This window comes from Rosa rugosa, chromosome 5 (assembly GCF_958449725.1).
Source record: "Rosa rugosa chromosome 5, drRosRugo1.1, whole genome shotgun sequence".
Taxonomy (NCBI): domain Eukaryota; kingdom Viridiplantae; phylum Streptophyta; class Magnoliopsida; order Rosales; family Rosaceae; genus Rosa; species Rosa rugosa.
The window spans coordinates 24,024,957-24,049,149 of NC_084824.1; the positions used below are offsets into that span (position 1 = coordinate 24,024,957).

Consider the following 24,193-nt stretch of genomic DNA (forward strand, 5'->3'; position numbering starts at 1 on the left):
GTGGGAGGTTCCCACAAAGGAAACTAAGTCTAAAGAGAGTGAGAGTTCTGCTTCCGTAAAAGAACCTAAGTCTAGGCAAGATTGGTCTATAGCTGAAGTGCGTGACTTTAACAATGATGTTAAAGCACGGCACAGCTTGTATACGGCTCTTTCTATGAAAGAAAAGAAGCGTATTGGAACTTGTAAGACTGCCAAGAAGGCATGGGATCTTCTTCAAATGACTTATGAATGAAACAAGAAAGTTAGGACTCAGAAACTTCAGAACTTAATTTCTGAGTTTGAGACAATGACTATGGGAGATGATGAGTCCATTGATGATTTTCATTCTAGGCTTATAAATGTGACGAATGAGTGTGATAGTCTTGGTGATCCTATTGCTGAGAATAGGATTGTAAAGAACTTCCTTAGGTCTTTACCTTTGAGTTTTCAAAATAAACAAACTGCCATTGAATAGGATTGTAAAGAAATTCTTAGGTCTTTACCTTTGAGTCTTGGTGATCCTATTGCTGAGAATAGTAATAACATTTCCCCAACCTTTTATTTTGTGTAATCATTTCCATCCTCAGATTTTATCATTGTTACTTTTTAATAAAGGCAAATTACCCACAAGTACTAATTTAAGGGTAATTTCTCTTCAAGTTTTCCCTAATTCTGGTTTGGATGAACCGATGAAGGAACAAAAAATTACCTCATTTGACATTCTAAACTTAAAATATTATATATTTCTAAACAATTGAGATCCCTTTAAAATTTTCCATATAAAATTGCAAGGGGATCTTTGTAATTTTCTTTAGTTTAATGTGTTTAAGTAAAAAATTGCGAATCAAATTTTTTTTTCATGAAACCTAGCAGAGCTCTGCTAGGGCTACGAGAGCGCCGCCAATGGGCCTGGCGTCTCTGCACCTCCCTTCAGCCTAAACGGCGGGGTATTTTGGCATCATCTTTGGTGGCATCTCCATTGAGTACGGCTGTGACCGTCTCTTACCATCCTCTGAGGTTCTCGGAGCAATCATGGCTAGCGCATTCGTGGGTTGCGGCGTTGGCTTTACCTTCACAATCGACCACTGGTGGGAGAGCTTCTACGCTTTGCCGGGAGAAGCGTCTGATCTTTCCTTTCGATGTGGGGCTGTTACGACCCAAACGTGGGAGGTTGAAGGCGTTCCTCGACGGTAGGTGTCTAGATCCGATCCGTGTCGTAAGGGCGGTTTGGTCTGGTGGTTTTCGGCGGATGCTTGTTGAGCGGAGCGTCGTCTTTTTCTTCCGACGAGCGACGGCGGTGCTGTGGTTTGATCCGGGTGCCGTTGGTATGGAAGAGCGGCGGCACAGTGGGCAGGACCTGCGCTACATCTGGTGGTGGAGTCTCGTTGGTGGAACCAGATTGTGCCTGCTCCGACGACGGGTGGTGCGGGGAGACAATCCAGTGGGCTCTGGGCTCAAGGCGTCTTGGGCTTGGGTCGGACCTGTAATGGGTGGAGAAGAGCTGCTGTGTTTGGGCCTCCACAGTTTTGGATCCGAATTTGGGATCCGGGTGGCAAATGGATTCGAATTCGGATCTGGGATCCGGGTGGATGTGGGGCTTGGACTGTAACCCATTATCTTCTGTGGGCTGTTTGTTTTTCTCAATGGAATGGGGTTCTTGTGCTTTACTGGTATTGGATCCAGGACCCACTTCTATGGTATTTGTTCGTAAAAGATCGGCTGCCAACATGGCCATGTTCTGACAACCTTGGCCGGCTTCGATCTTTAGGTGGAAGAGTGCCTTCATTCCAGCGCCAAGTTGGCTTTTGTCAATTTGTGCCTTGGAGTTCGATGGGTAGTCAAACCACCGACTACTCAATTCACTACACGGCTGCAATCCGTAGTGTAAAATTAGCTGGCGTTTCGACGTTGCTACTATTGCGATTTTCATATTTCTTTGTATTTCAGATGCTTTTTGCATCTTTTCCTTTCGTGTTGCTTATTTTCATTGTTGATGCATCTTTGCATCGTATCGTTGTAATCTTTCAATTTCAATAAAGGGCTGACCTCTTTTTACTCAAAAAAAAAAAAAGTAAAAAATTGCGTGGTTTATCCGATAATTCCGCAGATTAAATGGACATCCGAAACGACATCGTTCTAATTGTATAATTCTCTCTCCCTGACCTAGCGTTTTCGTCTGAGCTGAGAAGAGAGTGCGGCCTCAGTACCCAAACCAAAAATGGCGTCGAAGCTTTCAATGCTTAAGAGTGGTAGTGAGAACATAGCTTGCATTTTCGGCATCAGGAGGTGGAACCACATCGCAGCAATTCCTCCGACTTCGGATGGGGCCATTGCCCGGAGGATGACCTCATCGCCACCGTTCGCTCTGCCAGAGTTTGATCGGGAGCCTGAGAAGGATAACAAAGTCGGATTCGGGTTCCCCAGTTTTCTGTTCGGTGGATCCATGGAGCTCATGGCTGTCCCCAAGAGGAAGGTATATGACTGCTACCCTTTTGTCAATTCCGGTCTGGATTAACTAGATTGGAAATGGTTGAGGGTTTAGGGTTTTGGATTAACTATCAAAAGCATAATCTTTATTCTTTCTTTGGCTTTTGTTTGGTAGAATGTCACTGTTCTATTTTGGATTGCTTGCTAAATGCTCTGTTTAAGCCCTGGTAATGTAAAAGTAGATAATATATGGTGTTCACACCAGTTAAAAGTAGATGTCAAATTTGCAACATCTGGTTTGGTTGAAATTTGTGTTTTTTGATTGTTTCACGGGGGGCTTTGTTCTTCATCGTAATTGTATGTCACCTGTTTGGAGGATTTTTATGTAAATGTTTGTGGTCACTTTTTTTTGTATATTGTGCAGACTACTCCTCACAAGAGAGGAATAAGAAATGGCCCGAAAGCTCTGAAGCCTGTTCCTGTGATAATCCGATGCAGGTAAGTTCTGTAAACTTTTCGATTTGTGGTGGATATCTGTTTTGAGGATAATTCATTTTTTTAGAATGATTTATAGTTCAGTAGTTAGCTGAAGGTTAGTTTTATTGATAATGTTGTTTCTGATTATTGTCTTAGAATAACAACTGAATCTTGGTAGACTACTTAGTTAATTGTTTTTATCATCCTTTGGCCTATACCAGACAAAAAAGGGGCATTCTGGCACTTCCATATCAGTTGAAGTTTGTGATTAGTTTAGAATCCATGTTGTGAAAGTTTTGGTTATGAAAATATTGTCAATTGTATTATTCGGTAACAGAGGCACAGAGTAGCGAATTAGAATGGGAGTTCATACAAATAAGAGAATTTAAGTTCTGGAAAAAATGGTAATACAAATGAAAAAGAATGAACTTGGATAACATATAGATTTATATGTTTATTTTGATTTACAGATTGGTGTTGTAATGGTTCAGCGTACTTTTTACCTTTTATTTTAAATAACATATGAGTACATCAAAATTTTGTGTTTTCCTTCGTTGTTCACTTCTTGTTTAGGTAATCCGGAACCTAATGTCATCATGTAAATCCAGAATGTGGTCCAGTTTTTTGCAATTATTGTTTTCTACATATTTGGATGCTTAATTAGCTATATATACCAATACGTTCCTTAGAAATTGATACAGAGCATCACATCATTTTGACCTCTAACAATTTTGTTTGCAGGAGCTGTGGTCGAGTCAAGCTGCCACATTATTATTGTTGCAGTGGACATAGGGGAAGTACTGGTGAGCGGGAGGTATAGAGCTTTGGATGGGAATTTGAAACTGTTATATTTTTTCAGAATTGATATGGAGCATTCTGTTTCTGAGTTCGTTCTTTTGAAAAATTGATTATGCTACAAAATCTTATGTGGGTATTAGATCTTTACTTGGTTCAGATTTTGCTGGTTAGAATTAAATCTATTTTCATCTTGTATAAATTGTACTTGAGACATGTAGGTAAAGTCTGTCGTATCAATTCCCCGCCTTGCTTTATGAATATCTGAAATGGAAGACAGGACAATAATTCCGACCTGTTTTAGATTTCTGGACCAAGTACCTCGATTCATGTATATCTTGTGCAATACATATATGGGTTTCCTCTTGCCTTGCTCATTTTTTGTTTTTCCTTTTCCCCACATTGTTCTATTCATAAACATATAGCCTGGAAATTACAAGTAGAAAACATGGTAATCAAGGTAAGTAGCTCAATTTAGAGTAGATGATACTAGGTAAACAATTTCAATACACATCTGGTTGGTGAGATGCAGAACACTCAGCCTTCAAGCACCTGAATCAGATGAGTTCTCAATAAAGACGGAAGTTGCCTCTCTTCGTCTCCCACAGCGAAAACATACGTGGGAAATTGTTGATGATTTTGAGTCCATGATATGGTCTTGATAATGTAAGATGATATTGTACATTGTTTTGAGAAAGAGGAAGATGATTTATAGAGCAAGAAATTGAATTTCTTTGCATTCTGTCTAGACATGAAATTAAATTGTTATCACGCATACATTGCATGATATAAAAGATATGATAGTATATCTTAAAAATTATAACAGTTAATATTTTGAATTTAAGAAATATTAATTTGAGAATTGACCAAAAAAGAGAGGACGATATTGGCTTGCAAGTAATGTAGTAGTTTACTTAGAGCTTCGTGCAAATCGGCAGTGACCGGTCGTAGTTTGATGCTAGTCTAGGCTAGTCGAGGCTATTTTTTGTTGCCATTCTCGGTGGGTGGAGAGAGGTAGAGCGCAACGGCAATGTTGATTGTCGAAGCAAGGTCATGCTATGGCTGATTAATGACTCAGTTTTTGTCTGAGAGATCGACCTCAATTAGCGTGTCTGAGTTGATTTAGGATTGGTGGGATGATTGATCTACTGATCAGTGTGTGGCTGTAGCAGGTGATCGGATCCTCACAAATCGCCCTTAGGTTCATCCTCTCAAAATTATACAAAGATCCAACGGTCAGATCCTCACGGATCGCCCTTAGGTTCATCCTCTCAAAATTATGTGAAGATCCAACGGTTGGATCGTCCCGGATCGCCCTTAGAATCATCCTCACAAAATTATATGACGATCCAACGGTCGGATCCTCACGGATCGCCTTTTGAATCATCTTTTCACAATTATACGAAGATCTAACGGTCGGATCCTCACGGATCGCCCTTAGGATCATCCTCTCAAAATTATGTGAAGATCCAACGGTTGGATCGTCCCAGATCGCCTTTAGAATCATCCTCACAAATTTATACGACGATCCAACGGTCGAATCCTCACGGATCTCCTTTTGAATCGTCTTTTCACAATTATACGAAGATCCAACTGTCGGATCTCATGGGGAATAAGAAAAATTATAAAAATGCCCTGGTTGGAAAAAAAAAATGGGGAACCCGCATGGGTAATGGGAAACCCCGCCCCCGCACCTGTGATGGGGAACCCCGCTCCCACCCCCGCTTGACAAATGCGGGGAAAACCCGTGGGTACCCCGCCCCCGCCCCCGTTTGCCCATCCTAGTCTGAACCACGTAGGTTTGGATCTGGGCTGGCATGGTGGTTGCCTTGCTGTTCGAGGCAACTGCGGAAGGGGGTGATGAGTTGTGCGTCCAACTGATTGAGGAGAATTGCTTGTGTTTTGGGCCATGTGGTAAGTGGTGGCGGGAATGGCTGACTAGGGTAGTTGTCATCCAGACCTGGAGACGGTGATGCAGGCACAGAAGGCGGCGCGAGGGATGACCTATTGAGATGTTGGGTTTGGGCCTTTGGATATGGGTTTGGGTCTTGTGAGTGCAGTTTCTTTGGGTTCAAGTGATTTGATCTGGTTCTCTTGAGAATTGGGCCAGGTGGGAAGGTGCCTCGCCACCCTCATCTGTCACTTAATGTTTGGGGCCCGAGAGTTTGACCTATTTGGGCGTTTTTGAGTCCCTTTATTGTCTCTAGAGTGCTAGTTTAATTCATATTATGATTCCGGTTGAATTGGTAATTATCTCGAGTTGGACTGGATATCTCAAGTATAGTGCATAGTGATAGCTTTTAGGACCTTTCTGAGATGTTTCTATTCTTCATTTGTACCACAATTGAATGTAGGCAGGGGAGATGTAGATGAGCGATTTTCCTTTAGAGGCGAGGCTATTTTTGTTTGGACTAGACTTACATTCATGCGAGCATCTCTGCGGTGCTTGGGTAGAGAGTTGGTTGTTTCTCCGCTAATTGCTCAGTTTCAAGTTTTATTAATTAGTCTCTGGCCGATTTGGCTGTTAATCTAATGTTATCAACTTCTATTTCAAAAATAAAAGTAATGTAGTTGTTTACTCACATTTTGTTGATTTGTATAGTGACAAATTCTGTGCTCGTTAAAGAGAAAAAAGAAGGAAAGATATCTTAAAAAGCCACTTTCATTAGTTTCATTGGCATTCATACTATAATGCTACATTCAAGCATCAAAATTCCCGTTTGTATAAAATAGAATCTTAAGCAGAACAAGTGGTCAGCTTAACGCCCTCAATGGCTAACTTATCCTCAGGGAAAGCACAACCGATTGGTTTTTGCTGCTCGGGCAACAAATCGCAAGCCTTTGGAGTCACATTGCTCGTAACGCCCTCAACATCAGTACAGTTCCACAACAATTTCTTTGGCTTTTCAGTGAGTGAGATACTCATATTAGAGATGCAAATTCCCTTGAAAGGATCATTAGCAATTCCATCCAACTGGGCCGGCATTGTAACATTCTCAGCAACAACGTCTCTATAGTTGATGTTTTGAATCACAGGAACTGCCTTTGGATCAAAACCCTCGCCTGGATGTGAACCATAGGCGCCGGTCATCCAGAAAACGTACTTCATAGTGTTCAACGTCAATCTTCGTACATAAATGTCTTTTACATAAGCTCCTCTGCCTACAGATGTTTTGACCCTAATGCTGGATTCGGTGTTAATGGCTGTCACATCTTCAACTCTTACATCCCTGATTCCACCAGACATTTCACTGCCTAGGGCAACGGTAGCACTTTTAGGTGAAATACAGGTAAGCCTCCTAATAACAAGATGCTTGGTTGGCATTCGAAATTTGATTCCATGCTGATCCCAGCCACTCTTCACTGCAATGCAGTCATCCCCGGAGACTATGTAACAGTCTTCAATTCGAGTTTGTGAACACGAGTCGGGGTCAATCCCATCTGTGTTAGGAACGGTAACGGGTGCAAGGATTGTGAGGCCCTGTATAGTAATGTTACTGCAAATTAATACCAGAATGTTAGCCCACAATGGCATGCAAATAAGCGCAAAAACATACCCAGTTCAAGATATGAAAAAGATCAAACCTGCTGTAAATGGGATGGATGTGCCAGGATGGAGAATTACGAAAAGTGAGATTGGAGATTTGGATCTGATTAGAGTACATAATATCAACCAAGTATGGTCGGGTGACTTTCAAAAGACCCTTCTTGAATTTGTCCCACCAGGGAGCACCTTGCCCATCAATGGTGCCATTGTGACCTAAATCCAAAAGGAAACCCATTAACTTTTATATGCAAAACCAAATTAGTTAAATTTGTTGTTAATTACCGGTAATTACGACATCGGTAAGGTTTGTTCCAAAGATTAGACTGCTTAACCTTCCACCAGGGGCCTCTCTCCCTTGCCCGTATGAAGGCAGTGCTGGAAGAAGAGGCCACTCGGACTCATCCTGTCGATTTGGTCATGAAAAATGGTCAACTTTTAATTAGATGAAAAATATCTTAATAGAAACAAAAGCTAATCGATCTAAAGGAAGTTTCTCTGATATTGTAATTAATTGCTACTACATATCACCTCTCTATTATGCACATATGAATATATGATAGAACTTGATAAAAATTCCTTAATTCAGACAGTCTCCTCAGATATAGACGTATAAGTAGAATTAAAATCAGCCTAAATTTGTTAAGCAAATCTCGAGGTAATCACAATCATTAAACTTAAACATTAATAGAGTCAACAAAATACAACAAAAATAAGAAATTAAACAAGAACCAAAAGGGCCATGCCAGAAACCAAACCTGAGACCCAAGAATAACAGCATCCTTATGGAGGAAAAGGGTAAAGTGGCTTGTGAGGTTGAAGCTTCCGGTAAGCCAGTTACCGGGGGGCACAATTAGCTGTGCTCCGCCATCAGATGCATAGTGGCTTAGTTTATCAATTGCATCTTTAAAGGCCTTTGTGTTCAATGTCTTTCCATCGCCAACGGCTCCGAAATCAGTCAAAAGAGCACTGTGCTTCCGGCAGCTAATGGCGGAGTACGTAACTGCATCCTTAATATTCTCTTTTCTACATTCTGCCGCTTGTAGGAATAGTAATCCCAGTATAACAATAGTAGCAACCTGTAATTTTCTCACGAGGAAACAATAAAAGAGAAAACATATTAATATTCCTCAAAAATGTTCTATTTGGATATGAGATCCAACCAAAAAATAATAATAATAGACAATTCATGAACTTTAGAAATGGAGGAGAGGATAGAAAAGCACATACATGAGAGATTGTTAAAGATTTTGAGTCCATGATATGGTTTGATAATGAAAAGAAATATGGTATAATGAGGAAGAGGAAGAGAATTTATAGATCAAGGAATTCAAGCATTTGGAAAGATATGTGACTTTCGTGGATACGGATAGTAATGGTTCTACTATTCGTTAAAATTCTTTAATTTGAGAAAAAACATGAATGTGGGAAGACTTAAACACGGACTCTTGGTGAATATTTTTGGAAGAGTTGGAATGATGTCGCTGCTTTTGGATATCTCTTTTGTGTGCAAGTCATGGTACAAATCAAGCCTCAATCCTTGCACTTTTCCCGCTTTTCAGCTGATCAAACTTTTGACTTCTGTCACCAAGGTGTTGAACTTGAACCTAGCTAGTACCATTTTTCAAAGCTCAAGTCAACAAGGTGCTGAACTTGAACCCAATATATACCATTTTTCAAAGATTAATTCGTTTCTGAATTTCGAATTGATAAGAGTCATTTCTCCTTGACTGCTTATATAAAGTTTGTCGTTAATCATGGCCGAGGAAAAGCTACTTTTATCACACTCCCAGCATATTGTATTCAAGAGGCAGTTGAGTTTGTTGCCCATGTGTAAGTTCCACTTCGTAATTCCATGTGCTTAAAGTGTTCTGAATTTTCATTGCTCCAAAAACCCTGTCATGAATAGCTATTTTTTCTCCTTTGCAGATGTCCTGACCTTTGTTGTAAAATAAGAGCAAAAGCATTTCAGAAGAGAGAGTTTAGACGCAGAGAATATAGGGTGTATTTTCTATTCATCTCACCATAAGGTGTATATAGGGTTACATAATGTATACAAAAGGTAATACATAATAGTTATACCAATCCCTCATACAATCACGATTTGTCAATCGCCAATTACAAGTACGTCAATCGCCAATCAATAGTGTGACACACATCATGCAATATTTATTGCATGAATAGCCATAATTATTTACAACACTCCTCTTGGATATTTCATGTCAATAGTGTTGCCTCCACTGTGTCCTTCTAAGTTGCCTCATCAAAAACCTTGCCAAATAATAAAAATCCTGTGGGGAAAAAAAAAAAAAAAACCTCTGTCGAAGGAGAAAAAAAGCACAAGGTGCATGAGTGTGGAGTAGACGTATTAGAACTTCAGAGATGGGTGAAGTCTTCTTATCGGGATCATAAGTAGGTAGTATGTCTACGAGAGGGATTCACTAGAGTTGCCGCACCAAAACCTTGCTCGGTAAACCCAGTGGGAAAAATCTATGGTTGAAGGGAAAAGATGAGCAAATGCATACGTGTCAAATCAAATCATCTTCAGGATGCAGTAAGTGGGATGATCATGCCAAAGCTGTACCTCTTCAAAACCTTGCCAGGTAACAAAACTAGTGGGACAAAATAACCTTGGACGAAGGACAAAAAAAGTACCCAATGGTCAAGTGGGTATGCTTCGGTGTACTCCCCTTGAAAATTACTTATTAGGTAATTCAGATAATTCATGTAGACCAATACCTTGGACATATTCTGAAATGTAAACTTTGGTAGTGACTTGGTGAAGAGGTCTGTACGATTTTCTTCAAATCGAATGTGCTTAACTTCAATCTTTTGATGGTCCCATTGTTGCTGATTGAAGAAGAACTTCAGTGCAATATGTTTGGTGTTGCCTCCTTTGATGAAACTCGTCTTTATCTGCTCGATGTAAGCAGCATTATCCTCATTGATAATGGTCAGTTCATCAGTGGTGGAATGCAATCCGCATGTGCTTCGAACATGCTTTGCAACGGCTCTTAACCTTATACATTCACGAATTGGTTTCTAAAGAGCTAGAATTCCAGCATGATTCAAAAAAGTAGCAACAAGGGTTTGTTTCGTAGACCTCTAAGAAATTGTAGTATTCCCAATGGTAAAGACATAACCAATTTAAGAGCAGGCCTTGTGCAGGTCTGATAGATAGCCCGTGTTAGCATATCCAACAAGGCGAGCATCATTCTGAGAATTAAGGGGGTTTGATTCATTCCTTGATGCATAGGGATAGAATAAGCCCATATCCGTTGTACCCCTAAGGTAGCGAAAAATGTCTTTTATGCCATTCAGTGGCGGCGTGTTGGTGCAAAGCTATATCTAGCTAATAGGTTCACATCGAATGAGATGTCTGGTCTAAAGCATTGAGCCAAGTACAATAATTCTCCTATTGCACTTAGACATGGGACTTCTGGCACTAATATCTCTTCGTTATCATCCGCAGAACGATACAGTTATGTTTAGACTTCGAACGACTATGAGTGTGCTTGAAGACTTCGCTTTATCCTTACTAAAGTGTCTTAACATCTTCTAGTTTTAATTTGATTGATGGGCCAAAATTTCATCTGCACTATGCTCGAGCTCCAGGTCGAGACAATATTAGTTTGTTCTCCCAAGGCCTTTCATCTCAAATTTTGACTTTAGGTGCTTTGCGGTTTCCTTGATCTCTTTAGAAGTATCAATCAAATTCATGTCATTGACATAGACCGCCACAATTGCAAACTCGGAACTTGTTTCCTTAATAAACACACATAGGCATAGTTTATTATTCACATATCCCATCCCGATCAAATATTCACTTAGACAGTTATACCACCTCCGTCTAGATTGTTTCAATCCATAAAGTAAACGCCTCAAAACTAATGGAGAGCATGTTCTGTAGTCTAGAACTATTTGCATAGGGTAGATTAAAAATCCTTTAGGAACTTTTATGTATATCTCTGTATCATGATCCCCATAGAGATAAGCTGTGACCACATTTATATGATGCATAGTCAGTTTTTTGAAAACTACTAAACTAATAAGGTAGCGGAACGTTATGACATCCATTACGAGAGAATACATTTCCTCATAATTAATCACAGGGAGTTGAGAAAATCCTTGCGCCATTAGACGAGTCTTGTATAGCACAATGTTGTTTTTCTCATTACGCTTCCTTACAAATGCCCATTTAAATCCTACACATTTAACATAGGGAGGTGCAGGAACAAGAGGCCTAAAACACTTTTCTCTTTGTCAAAGAATCTGATTTGACTTGGATTGCTTCTTTCCGTTTTGTCTAGTCGTCTCTTCATTGATATTCATCAACAGATCAAGGTTCGAGGTCATCGCTTATTATAGTTTCAGTGGCCACCGCAGATACAAACATATCATCGATGATAATCTCATTCCAATTCCAATTCTCACCAAATTTACCGAGATTTCTCTATTCTCGGGAGTGGGTTCAAATGTTGGAGCGTCCCCTAACGTCATCTCTTCTAGGATGAACCCATATATAATATGGATTTATCTAGTGATATGAATTGGTTTAAGATTGCGATGTGAATATGATTTGTTTGTGCCAAGTTGACCCTCTTTCGGGGATAAGAATTCTTCTAACCTAATGGTTTACCTTGCTTCTGGGCAGGGACATATGACTGGTTAGCCGTCATGGTCGTATCTCGTTCATCTGGGATGACATGTCCTACGGGACGTCTACCCTTGCAGGCACATTTGCAGCAAGTATATGCGATCTCGTCACTTTAGCTAGATCATAGAAAGTCTCTGGCATATTGTATTTTATACTCTATAGATCTAGAATTGTCCACACTTTGCTATTTTCATGTGGTTCATGGATCAAGATGAGACATAGTGGGGACATTCTATGTTGATTCACGCTGTTCATTAGGAGCATTAACGTTCTTATCTCCCCCTAATGGCTGGAAGACTGTCTCATCAAAGTGACAATCCGCAAATCTAGCGGTAAAGAGATCGCCTGTCAAGGACTCTAAAGAGCACATAATAGATGGGATTCATAATCAACATATATGCTATCCTTTGTTGAGGACCCAATTTTGTATGTTGTGACAGCACAATTGGCACGAGGATTGCACACCCAAAAGCATGTAAATGTGAAACGTCATGTTCGTACCCAGTCACCAGCTGTAATGTGGAGTAAGATTGGGTAGTAGTGGGCCTCAACGGGACCAACATGGCTGCATGCAAGATTGCATAGCCTCACGCAGAAACAAGAAGCTTGGTGTGCATTACCAAGATTCTATCTGCGAGACCATCCTGGGTGTGGACATAGGGAACTAGATGCTCAGCATCAATCCCAAGGGATATGCAATAATCATCGAAAGACTTCGATGTAAATTCTCCGGTATTATCAAGTCTTATGGACTTTATGAGATGATTCGAGTGATAAGCCCTCAATTTCGTGATCTGGGAGAGAGTTTAGCAAAAGTAACTTTATTGTGGACAACCGTGTAACATGTGATCACATTGTCGATTCATAAACCAAACCATGAAATATTTAATTGGTCCGTATGGTGGTTCGATAGGCCCGCAAAATTTTCCTTGCACTCTGTGCAGAAAAAGATAGCGTATATACTAGTCTTTCCATATGATGGTCTAATATTCAATATTCTTAATGAGCAAGCTTAACATAATGTGTCACTAAACACAAGACCCTTATTCAGAAGGAGGTGTCGATGTGATGAGTTGAGGATATGACGTATCATATTTTGACATTGGTGTCCCAAACGATCATGTCATAATAAGTAGTCGCTCGAATCAGTTAGCTTCCAGCTAACAAAATTTAATTTCTCCAATGTACACTTCTGGCCGCACTCGGAGGTTATGCAAAGATATTCCACTCCTTTTTCTCAGTGGTTTCAACGTGGTAGCCGTTGGTTCTAACATCCTTAATACTTAATAACGTTCTTCTGGAACGTGGAGAATATAAGGCCTCATTAGTGGTAAGTTTGGTACCACTAGAAAACATAAAGTGGGCTTTACCATAGCCCTCCATCAGGTTGGATTGGCCTGATACGGTTGTCACAAAGGTATGAATAGGCAATAAGTTTGAAAAATATCTTTGATCTGGGAGTATGGTGTGGCAATAGCACTGTTAGCCAGACAACAAACTTCCCCACTCATTTATTTAATTTCAACGGATCACATGTATAAATTAATAAGTTTATTGAATTAAATATATTCGAACATAACCACATTTCCATAATCCAAAATAATTGAAAACATAAATCACCAAAAATAATCCAAAAAACTAAATATCATTCATAAAAATGAAGGGAATATGGCACAATGGGTCAATCGTATCCATGTCTTCGAGTTTCAATTCTCGGTATGTCCAATAGTTGCCTAGAAGACCATAATCTCTAGTGTGGTATCCATAGGAATTGACCCTTCGACAAAGTTAGTCTCTTGAGTTCTGTAATTGGCGTGATACTCATTTACAACGTCTGCTTCGAGAGACCAAGTCAGTTCCTCTACATTGATAGCAAAGATCATGCTGATTTTGGGGGCGACGGGCCGGACCAGTGCTCCATTCATCTCGGGCTTACTGAGCTGGGGCACCACGGAAACTATGGGCCTGGCTTGATCATTCCTCAGCAGGAGGTTGTTGTTCTTTTTAGTTAGCAACAAGGTAGTGATTAATTTCGAGAATCTAGTAAAGTGTCTCTCCTTGTATTGTTGCTGTAGGACCAAACATGAAGCAGGGAAGGTAGAGAAAATCTTCTTCAATAGGCCAGCTTCCGTGAGCTCCTTCCCACAAAATTTGAGGAGTGACCAGATCCAACAAATTTCTGAATTATACTCATTTATGGATTTAAAATCCTTGAAAACAGATGTTCTGCCAATCATGTCTTGCTTCAGGCAAGAAAATGGTTAAAGCACTCTTCCAGAGCAACCCAAAGAATCTAGCTCCTTGGAGTGCTTTCTCCATATGTTTCTTTATGAAAATTATAGCACTCGCCTTAAAAGCCTTAGTGACGACGTTGTTAGCATTGATTGTTGATCTCGTCTTCTTTGCAGTCAGATGAATTTTCACATCTTGAGTCCACTTTAGATAGTTTCTTCTAGAAACCTCTAAAGCAACAAAGTCAAGCTTGTTGAGATTTGACATTCCTTAAAGGAAAGAAACAAATAATCTTAGTACTTTGGGTAATATCGTCCATAAGCAACTAACAAGAACTTCTGGTTCTATAACATGGTATGAAAAATCAGATTAAACATGTATGATGAATTTATGAAGGAAACTTCAAGTTCTTTATATGGCATTATCGGAATTACAGGTTCAATATACATGAAATGTTATTACTCAACCATTTTGGTAACTCCAATTGAACACGACCAAGTAAGAAGATAAGGTTTATTTGGGTGGAGCGAGGCTCGCTCATTTAAGTACACAGCCTCAGTGGATCTTATCTAGACATCGCATCCAATTAGATGAGTCTAGTTAGAATGATTCATAACATTTCAATATTATCGAAACTAACAGTTCGATATGTGTGAACTTCTGGTTCATTAAGTACCTCCATTCTAAACATACATATTCTAATGCAAAAAATTTAAGCAAGCAAAATATTCATATAATTAATATAATCAAATAGAGAAAATAGGAAATCACATAATTATATGATAAATTGCTTCTGGAGAATACTTACTTGTGTACTAGTATGCTACTATAGCATAGCGATAAGTGTCCCGTTTTGCCAAATATCAGGGCTGGATTTGAATCCCAATAGCAGCAAACTCTGTTTTGCCATTTATTTTGGTACTCCTGGACCAAAAGGTTGTGGGCTTTTGGGCTAAATCGGGAGCTTGTGAACTTTTGCTTCCCATGCGTCAACCCATTAGGAAGTGGTTGGGCTCTTCTAGGCTTGTGCAAAGAAGCTTCTGGGCCTTTGTAGACATTTGATTTGTTTATAGCTAATGTGGCAGTAGGCCTTGCGGCTTGGGCTGAGCTTCTTGCTTAGGTCAGCGGCTTAGGGCTAAGCTTTTGGCTTGGATCAGTGGCTTGGGCTGCAGTCCCAAAAACCTAATATTCCAAGATTTAGGGTTCATGCATCATGGAGGATTTTTACATATATACAATCATGGGTTAATAGCATGTAGATATAAGATTGAAATAACGAACAAAATTAGGTTCATGCTTCATGGTGATTGTTCATATAATCAAGGCTTGAGAAGCATGAATAAACATTAGAATTTAGAAAATATAACTCGATGCAAATAGGATGAATCTTCAACTTATTTGTACAGAACTGAGAAGGTTGTTTGTATAGAGCTTCTCAGCCAATCCAAGAGCTTGTCTGTGATTCAGATCCTAAACTAGATTGAATGATGATCCTCCTTTGGTTGATTAACAATTTCAGAACTTTTCGTGTTGATAACTTGTTGTAAAATAAGAGTAAAAGTATTTCAGAAGAGACAGTTTAGACGCAGAGAATATAGAGTGTTTTTTCTATTCATCTCACCATAAGGTTTATATAGGGTTACATCATGTATACAAAAGGTAATACATAATAGCTATACCAATCACTCATACAATCACGAGTCTGTCAATTGCCAATTACAAGTACGTCAATCGCCAATCAGTAGTGATTAACACACATCACACAATACTTATTGCATGAATAGCCATAATTATTTACAACAACCTTGTGTTTTTGGATATATCTCATTATTTATTGTTTACCCCATCAAGAAAACAAATATCAGATCTGATTTTCAACTGGGAAAATTTGGTGGAGTTATGGTTAAGTTGGAGCTATAATTTAGAGAAGATCCTGTCACAGATTAGTGTTCGTTGCAAGAGTTTTTGTTCTCTGCGTATGTCTTATGCCTACATTCATAAAGATGAAGCATTGGTGATCACTGTTAGCGTGTGTCATGGCTTAAGGTTAGGAATAGAATATATTGTAATTATTTCGTAGTTAGTACTTACCTGTTGTATTCCTGTAATCTTCTTTATATACCTCCACTGTGAGATGAATAAAATATCAAACAATTCATTCTCTCAATACTTCCCGAGTTCTTATCTTATTCTGACTTGGTATCAGAGCAAAGATCCGGAAGGACTTTGTCTCTTTAGTTCTCTTTCTTTTCTCAATCCGAGGAATTGGTACAGAACCAAACCCCTTTGTTTGGGTTTGTTTTTTGTCGTCCTCTGTTATTTATCAAAATTGGTCTTCGTCTCCTTAGAGACCGACCTTGCGTCACTTTCCTATCAATCCAAACCAGGTCCACTGCGCCAACCCAGCCACGCCGGCGCTCAGACCTCCAGACTGGTCTTCGTCGCACAGACCGCCGACTCCATCTGTTCAGACCGGCTTCATCTCCCTTTCAGACCGGATTCCTTCCGCTGTTCGGACTCAGTTGCCGGCGTCGTCCCTTGATTTCCAGATCAGGTTCGCTGCCTTTCTCTAGATCGTGACTGGTCCAAGATTCCCGATCGGTGGTTCTTCAGATAGCTCATCCTCCGTCGCTGCCAGTTTCCGGCGTCACCTTGCTACTCTGTTCAGACTGGTAGCTCACCTCAGGCCATCTTCTCCGGTCAGATCGTCCCTTTCGTTCACTGTTTCACCGAGTCAACTCAGCCTAAACTCAGTCTCGGTCAACCTCACTCGGTCAACCCATACAACAGGTTCTCTCTAAAAAAAAAAAAAAAAAAAAATCGCTGCAATTGTTGGAATTTCCTATCTTTTTCCGCTGCATACTCTGTGATTTTTGCTACTGTATTGTTGTGATGGGTGGTGATAAAAGTGAAGGTCAGGGTTCTAAGGCCAATGAAGTTCAGAAAGTTGAGGTCTCTGTCAAGAGCTCAGAAGGTGGTTCTTTTGGAGGTACCAAACTCACTGGTACCAATTTCCAAACATGGAAGAAGATTATGTCCGTTTATCTTCGTGGGATACACAAGATGGGGCATGTGACTGGAACAATCAAGGCTCCTAGTGAAGATGATGTGGAGGCCTATGTTGAGTGGGAAGATGATGATGGGTTTGTAATGTCAATTCTATTTCGAGCCATGACTGATGATGTGCTACAAATGGTGGAAGAATGTGAAACTGCTGCTGCGATATGGAAGACGTTGGGAGATCTCTATACAAATGAGTCTAATTTTATACAGGTTCATGAATTGATGTGCAAAGCTGCCGGAATGCAACAGAATGGGCAACCAGTGTCAGTGTTTTTTACCAAGCTGAAGAATGTATGGGCTGAAATTGATCAGAAGGGTCCTTGCAAGATCAAGAATCAGGAGGATATTGCATGGTACCAGAAAGAGAAGGAACTTGAGCGGGTTCATGCATTCTTGAGAGGCCTTGATGCAAAACATAACAGTGCCAAAGGAGAGTTGCTCAGAATGCCAAACCCTCATAACTTGGCCACAACTTTCACATACATTCATAGGGATGAGTCTCAGCAGGAAAGTCTCAAACAGGCATAAGTTGAAGTATCCAGCCTAGCCATTCAAGCACCAGCACCTTTTCTTCAGCAGAAGAGTTCAGTCCCACTTCATCAACAAGGACCTCCACTAGGCTTTGCTAATCGCCCTCGTCCTCAGTGTTATTATTGCAAGGATGTTGGGCATGTTCGAGAGACTTGCTGGAAACTGAACCCGCACCTCAAACCTAAAAAGCAAGGTTATCGTCCTAAGGCGAAAGCAGCTACTGTTCAATTGGTCTAAGAACCAGATTTCTATGGCGTGGCCGAACAGGATCATCATACAACAGGTGGGGCTACTCCTACAACCTCTAGCTGGTCGTGGTAAGATTGGTATGGCTTTAAAGGTTTCTAACTTTGTTGGTTCTGATACATGGATTATTGATTATGGTGCCTCCGATCATATGACTTATGATAAATCATATTTTACTGAATTGTCTTCCCCACCAGTGTCCTATGTCACCAATGCCAATGGTGAGGCTTTTCCTGTGTTAGGGTCAGGGTCAGTGCGTCTTACTCCCACTTTAGAACTTCATAATGTGTTATACGTGCCTGACTTGTCTCATCACTTGATATCTGTTCCACAGTTGAATACTGAGTCTAAATGCTCCGTAACCTTTTATCATATGTATGTGATTTTTCAGGATCTTCTCACCAGGGAGTTAATCGGTCGGGGGTATCTGAGGGGCAGGTTGTTCCATCTGGATCAGACATACGCAAGGGAGAAACCAGGAGCACAGTCCCGCGCCGCTTTGACTTCGAATTCTGATAAGCTAAGTGAAATTTGGTTGTGGCATCGCCGTTTAGGGCATCCATCTTTTAGTCTTATGAGAAAAACCATGCCTACTCTGTTTATTGGTGTGGATGAGTCTGCTTTACATTGTGAAACATGTGTCATGGCCAAGAGTCATTGTGCTACTTATTCTCCTAGTGTTTCTAATAAAAGTGTTCTTCCTTTTGAGTTGATTCATTCTGATGTTTGGGGACCTTCTAGAGAACCCACTGTGTCCGGTATGAGATATTTTGTGTTGTTTATCGATGATTGTACGAGATTGTCATGGGTTGCTATTCTTAAAACCAAAGATGAAGTCTTTCCAGCTTTTCAAACTTTTCGTACTCTGGTTCAAACACAATACCATAGCACCATTAAAGTCCTTCGTTCTGACAATGGGGGAGAATATGTTAATCATGTTTTCCAAGAGTTTTTCAAAACCCATGGGATTGTTCACCAAACCACATGTCCACAAACACCAGAACAAAATGGAGTGTCTGAAAGGAAAAACCGTCATTTACTTGATATGGCTCGTGCCCTTCTCTTTAGTGCTCATATGCCTAAGTATCTTTGGGGCGATGTTATCCATGCTTCCTCCCATCTTATTAATCGTCTTCCATCTAGTGTCCTTCAGGGAAGAATTCCATTTGAGGTTCTTGCATCTCATGTCTCCTTACCTTCATTTCATAATCTTCCAGCTCGTGTCTTTGGTTGTGTTGCTTTTGTCCATATTCCTAAAAACCAGCGGTCTAAGTTGGATGCCCGAGCGCTTAAGTGTGTGTCTGTGGGCTACGGAGGTTCTCAGAAAAGGTACAAGTGCTATCTTCCACCAACCAGAAAGTACTATGTCACTATGGATGTTAATTTCTTTGAGGACATGAGTTATTTTTTCCTCCTCAGATACAGCTCTTCAGGGGGAGAGTTCATATTTTGAAGAGCTGTATAGGGGAGGAATCAGAAAGCGGAGAAGAAGTCGCACAGGCAGGAGGTATTTTGACCGATCCAGTTGAGAGCATCAGCTCATCACCTCCAGAAGCAGAAGCTCCAGACATCCAGACACCAGTTTCAATCACTGAAAATGCAGTTGAAGACACAACTGCCCCTCCTGCCATCACTTCTACCCCTGACCCACAACTTCCTGGTACTGAAGATCACCCATTTGAGGTATGTCCACCCACTGGTACTAGCAATAGTGAGTCTAATGTTGAGCAATATGTGTTACCAAATAGGACCACTCGAGGTCAATCAGCCAAAAGATATGAACCTACTCTTACTGCCAAATCAAAATACCCAGTAGCCAATTATATGTCCACTAGGAGGTTGTCTAAGTCATATGAATCATTTGTGAATCAAATATCTGCTGTATCAGTACCTAACAGAGTGCAGGATGCATTGGGGGATCCAAAGTGGAGAAAGGCAATGGAGGAAGAGATGGAGGCGTTGCAGAAGAACAATACTTGGCAACTTGTGCCTCCACCACAAGGCAAGAAGGCTGTAGGTTGTCGTTGGGTGTTTACTGTGAAACATAATGCAGATGGATTAGTGAATCGGTACAAAGCACGCCTTGTAGCAAAGGGGTTTACTCAGACGTATGGTATAGACTACGATGAAACATTTGCTCCTGTTGCCAAGATGAACACTATTCGGGTTCTGCTCTCGTTTGCTGCTAGTTTAAACTGGCCACTCCGACAGTTTGATGTCAAGAATGTATTTCTTCATGGAGAGTTAGCCGAGGAAGTGTACATGAGCCTTCCACCTGGGTATGTAGTTGCTTCTCCTGGTGATTTTGTATGCAAATTGAGAAAGTCTCTGTATGGTCTCAAACAGTAGCCTCGTGCTTGGTTTGGGAGATTTTCACAGTTCATGCAGAAGGTTGGTTACAAACAGAGCAACTCAGATCTTACCTTGTTCCTCAAGCATCAACAAGGGAAGGTAACAGCTCTAATTATTTATGTGGATGATATGGTAATCACCGGCAATGATACTGTTGAGATGGATAGACTGCAGAGACAGCTAGCTTCTGAGTTTGAGATGAAGGGCCTGGGTGAACTTAAGTACTTCTTAGGAATTGAGGTAGCCAGGGGGAGAGAAGGGATCTACCTGTGCTAGAGGAAGTACGTTCTTGACTTGCTAACAGAGACAGGTTTGTTAGATTGCAGACCTATTGATACTCCTATTGAGCAGAATCATTGTTTAGCTGAGTATCCAGATCAGGTACCTACTGATCGAGCTCGCTATCAGAGGTTAGTTGGGCGCTTGATTTATTTGGCTTATACTAGACCAGATGTTGCATATGCAGTGAGTGTGGTGAGTCAATTCATGCATAACCCGAGTGAGAGTCACATGGATGCTGTGATGAGGATTTTAAAGTACTTGAAGTCAGCTCCAGGAAGGGGAGTATTGTTTTCTAAACACAACAACATCCTTGAGGTTTGTGGCTTTACAAATGCAGATTGGGCTGAAAATATTAAAGACAGGAGGTCAACGTCAGGTTACTTTACCTTTGTGGGAGGTAATTTGGTTACATGGAAGAGCAAGAAACAGAAAGTTGTGGCACGATCTAGTGCTGAGGTTGAGTATAGAGGTATGGCTCACGGAGTGTGTGAATTGCTGTGGCTAAGAAATCTGTTACGTGATATGGGTTTCAAACTCAAAAGTACTATGCAGTTGTATTGTGACAACAAGGCAGCCATTGACATATCACAGAATCCAGTACAACATGATCGTACTAAGCATGTGGAGGTTGATCGTCACTTTATAAAGGAGAAGCTAGATGCCAAAATTATTAGCTTTCCTTTTGTTCCAACTGAAGAGCAACTTGCAGATATACTTACCAAAGGAGTTTCCAGGAAGGCGTTTTATGACTCACTAAGCAAGTTGGGCATGGTTGATGTGTATGCGCCAACTTGAGGGGGAGTGTTAGCGTGAGTCATGGCTTAACGTTAGGAATAGAATATATTGTAATTATTTCGTAGTTAGTACTTACCTGTTGTATTCCTGTAATCTTCTTTATATACCTCCACTGTGAGATGAATAAAATATCAAACAATTCATTCTCTCAATACTTCCCAAGTTCTTATCTTATTCTGACTATCACTACATTGGTGCCTAATATTAAGTACTTAAACTTGAGGTCTGCAGATTTTTATCGGGATAGCCTTGTCTCAATACTGAGGAGCTGCAAAAATCTTGTGCTTTTGGATGTCAGAGATTGTGTTGGGTTTAATGAAGTTGATGAGGACATCTTGAAGCTTTCTTCACATATTACTATATTAGTAATAGTGCCTGACAAGTTACAAGCAGGTTGCCAAAATCAAAAGAAACTTTTCTTTCGGTTACAAGGCCATTTGATTGCATTTAACAAAAGCTAACGAAAAGTACGTAAAGTGAATCCATTTTAACTTGGCATGACAAACCCTATTAGCATCCAGTTATTTGAGATTTCTTGTTGAAGTAAGGAAAGTAAACCATTTTTGAGAAAAGTAGATAATTTCATTAAAACTTATCTATGGCCAGAAGACCCTTACATTAATTTTGGTCTTGATCCAAATATAAATGGCTCAAGCTACCAAACAAACTGATAGGTACCCTCATTACAAATAGATTTAGCTCGCTTATTAAAACACAAACGAGCCTACCAAACGACCAAAATTCGGACTAACCCAACTCTCATAATAGTAAAATTAGACGTCTAGAGATAGCAATTGATGTACAACTAGAAGAACTAAAAATTAAGCAAGTCAACAAAGAAAAACTTTCTTTGCCCTTAGAAGTATGCCTAACCCAAAGAGATAAAAAAAAACTTGACCCAAGGACAAGGGCCATAAACCACGGGCCAACCACTCGGGCCCAATCAGCACCCTAACGACAAGCAGCTCTAGCACCGCAGTGCCAAACATCCTCTTCGTCACCCCTGGCAACATCGAAGCCTTCGACGCCAACGACCCAACCCAATAATCACTCTGTTAGTGCCCACCACCATCAGCCCATTCAAAAGCAAGTAGCGCAATCCACCATCAAACTCGGATCTAGGAGCAATCGGCCACCCAAACTTGCAATCCTACCGCCCTTAGAATCGTTGCCAACACCAGATCCTGCTGCCCGCTCCACCTTCATCTATCTTGCAAGCACAGTCGTCCTTCCCGACCCAACGAAGCCAAATGAAGGTAGCAAATCAGACCGCATCCATGGAGACCGGCCCCAACCAAGCCTAAAGATCCTATCAATTTACACCTCCTAGAAACATTTATACAACATAAAAGAGTACCACGTAGATGCTTGTCTGATGATGACATCCCAAGGACACGCTGTCGGACAAACTGGAAAGCTTTGAAGGTTGGACACGCGTGTGGTGTAGGGTGGCTAGGGTTTCTTTTTTGTTAATAATTTTTAGAGTATTTTTCATTAGCACCCAAATTACTAAAACCTCAATTTAAGGAAAGTACACCATTAAATACTCAAAGATTCAACTTTCAAGCATTTTCAATTATTTTCCCAACAACCAAATAGAACTGAGAAAATAGCATCCGCCAAGAAGTGTGGAAGTTTTGGTTGAAGGCGGACGTCAGCGATGAAACCTTAATAGAGGGGCTAGGTAAGAGAAAAAATAGTAATAACATTTCCAAAGTTGTATTTAATGTAATCATTTTCCTCTCAGATTTTATCTTTGTTACTTTTTAGGGAGAATATCACAAAATGGTCACTCAACTTTTACATTTTCGACACTTTAGTCACTCACTTTTTAAATATATCACTTTGGTCACTCAACTTTAATCCTGTTATTTACTTTAGTCACTTTGTTAATTTTTTTTATTAAAAAAATGTTTGACAGAGTAATATTTGAGTGACCAAAGTGATATATTTGAAAATTGAGTGACTAAAAATGTCAAATGAGTCATAATTGAGTGACTATTTGTGAAATTCTTTCTACTTTTAATAAAATTTCAAGATGATTCTTTTAGTAATTTTCTTTAGGGAAAAATTCATGAATAGTACCCGAAGTATGGTCCACTATTAATTTCAGTACACCAAGTTCCAAAACATAAACTTTAGTACATGAGGTTTCAAAACCGACCCATTATACATACACAGCGTCAATGACGCCGTTAGTTTCGTGCCAGCTGTCGTATTTCAAAGGGTAAAACGGTCTCTTCAAATTTTTTGCTCTGAGCACCCAACTGTCTCTCTTCTCTTATCCTGGACACCCAGCTCTCTCTCTCTCTCTCTCTCTCTCTCTCTCTATATATATATATATATATATATATCCAAAAACCCGCCCTGGAACACGACTAGTCTACAGTCTACTGCTATCTGGCCTCACAGTAATGGCGACCTCGCTCTCGTCCCTCTCCTCAATTCTGAACCAACCTCGCCTTCATCTCCAAAAGCCATGTCGTTTCTCTCTCAGGTTCCTCAATTGGAAATCGGAAGCAGCTTCCGGAATCCGATGCTACCATCGGCAGCGACCACTACTCAGCTACAAAGGAGGAGTCTTGGCTCCAAAAGCTTCTCTCACTCCAGCTCTTCTCTTCCGAACCACTTTCGACGGCCCCAGCCCCTGCCACTTTGTAGCCCAGACCGCAGCTATCACTACCTCTGAAGCCGGAGAGTCGGATCAGGTCGGTGTTGAGCTTGGTCCGAAGGAAGAACTGGAGCGAAAGGGCAGACGCCAGACGGGTGAGATTTCCGGTGGTGGACCAGAAAGACGGTCCCCATGTCTCCCT

General features: G+C 40.5%; 2 protein-coding genes across 2 annotated transcripts; one reads left to right on the forward strand and one right to left on the reverse strand.

The window, feature by feature from the left end:
- Positions 1 to 2,099: 2,099 nt before the first annotated feature.
- Positions 2,100 to 4,055, forward strand: LOC133710434 (uncharacterized). The gene is made up of 3 exons (XM_062136503.1): positions 2,100 to 2,452; positions 2,831 to 2,904; positions 3,625 to 4,055. Exons 1-3 carry the CDS (start codon positions 2,198 to 2,200, stop codon positions 3,701 to 3,703), a joined length of 408 nt encoding a protein of 135 aa, XP_061992487.1. The 5' UTR covers positions 2,100 to 2,197; the 3' UTR covers positions 3,704 to 4,055.
- A 2,266-nt stretch (positions 4,056 to 6,321) lies between these two features.
- Positions 6,322 to 8,700, reverse strand: LOC133710113 (probable polygalacturonase). The gene is made up of 5 exons (XM_062136107.1): positions 8,453 to 8,700; positions 7,981 to 8,301; positions 7,508 to 7,628; positions 7,264 to 7,438; positions 6,322 to 7,175 (listed from the first exon to the last, which is right to left on the reverse strand). Exons 1-5 carry the CDS (start codon positions 8,480 to 8,482, stop codon positions 6,416 to 6,418), a joined length of 1,407 nt encoding a protein of 468 aa, XP_061992091.1. The 5' UTR covers positions 8,483 to 8,700; the 3' UTR covers positions 6,322 to 6,415.
- Between the last annotated feature and the right edge of the window lie 15,493 nt (positions 8,701 to 24,193).

Bases quoted from the DNA above. Each gene is read 5' to 3' on its own strand.
- LOC133710434 (XM_062136503.1), top strand. From the start codon at position 2,198: ATGGCGTCGAAGCTTTCAATGCTTAAGAGTGGTAGTGAGAACATAGCT. The intron at 2,453-2,830 runs GTATATGACTGC...TATATTGTGCAG, and splicing joins TGGCTGTCCCCAAGAGGAAG to ACTACTCCTCACAAGAGAGG. The intron at 2,905-3,624 runs GTAAGTTCTGTA...TTTTGTTTGCAG, and splicing joins CCTGTGATAATCCGATGCAG to GAGCTGTGGTCGAGTCAAGC.
- LOC133710113 (XM_062136107.1), bottom strand. From the start codon at position 8,482: ATGGACTCAAAATCTTTAACAATCTCTCAT. The intron at 7,629-7,980 runs GTTTGGTTTCTG...CCAAATCGACAG, and splicing joins CTGTTATTCTTGGGTCTCAG to GATGAGTCCGAGTGGCCTCT. The intron at 7,439-7,507 runs GTAATTAACAAC...TTTTGGATTTAG, and splicing joins TACCGATGTCGTAATTACCG to GTCACAATGGCACCATTGAT.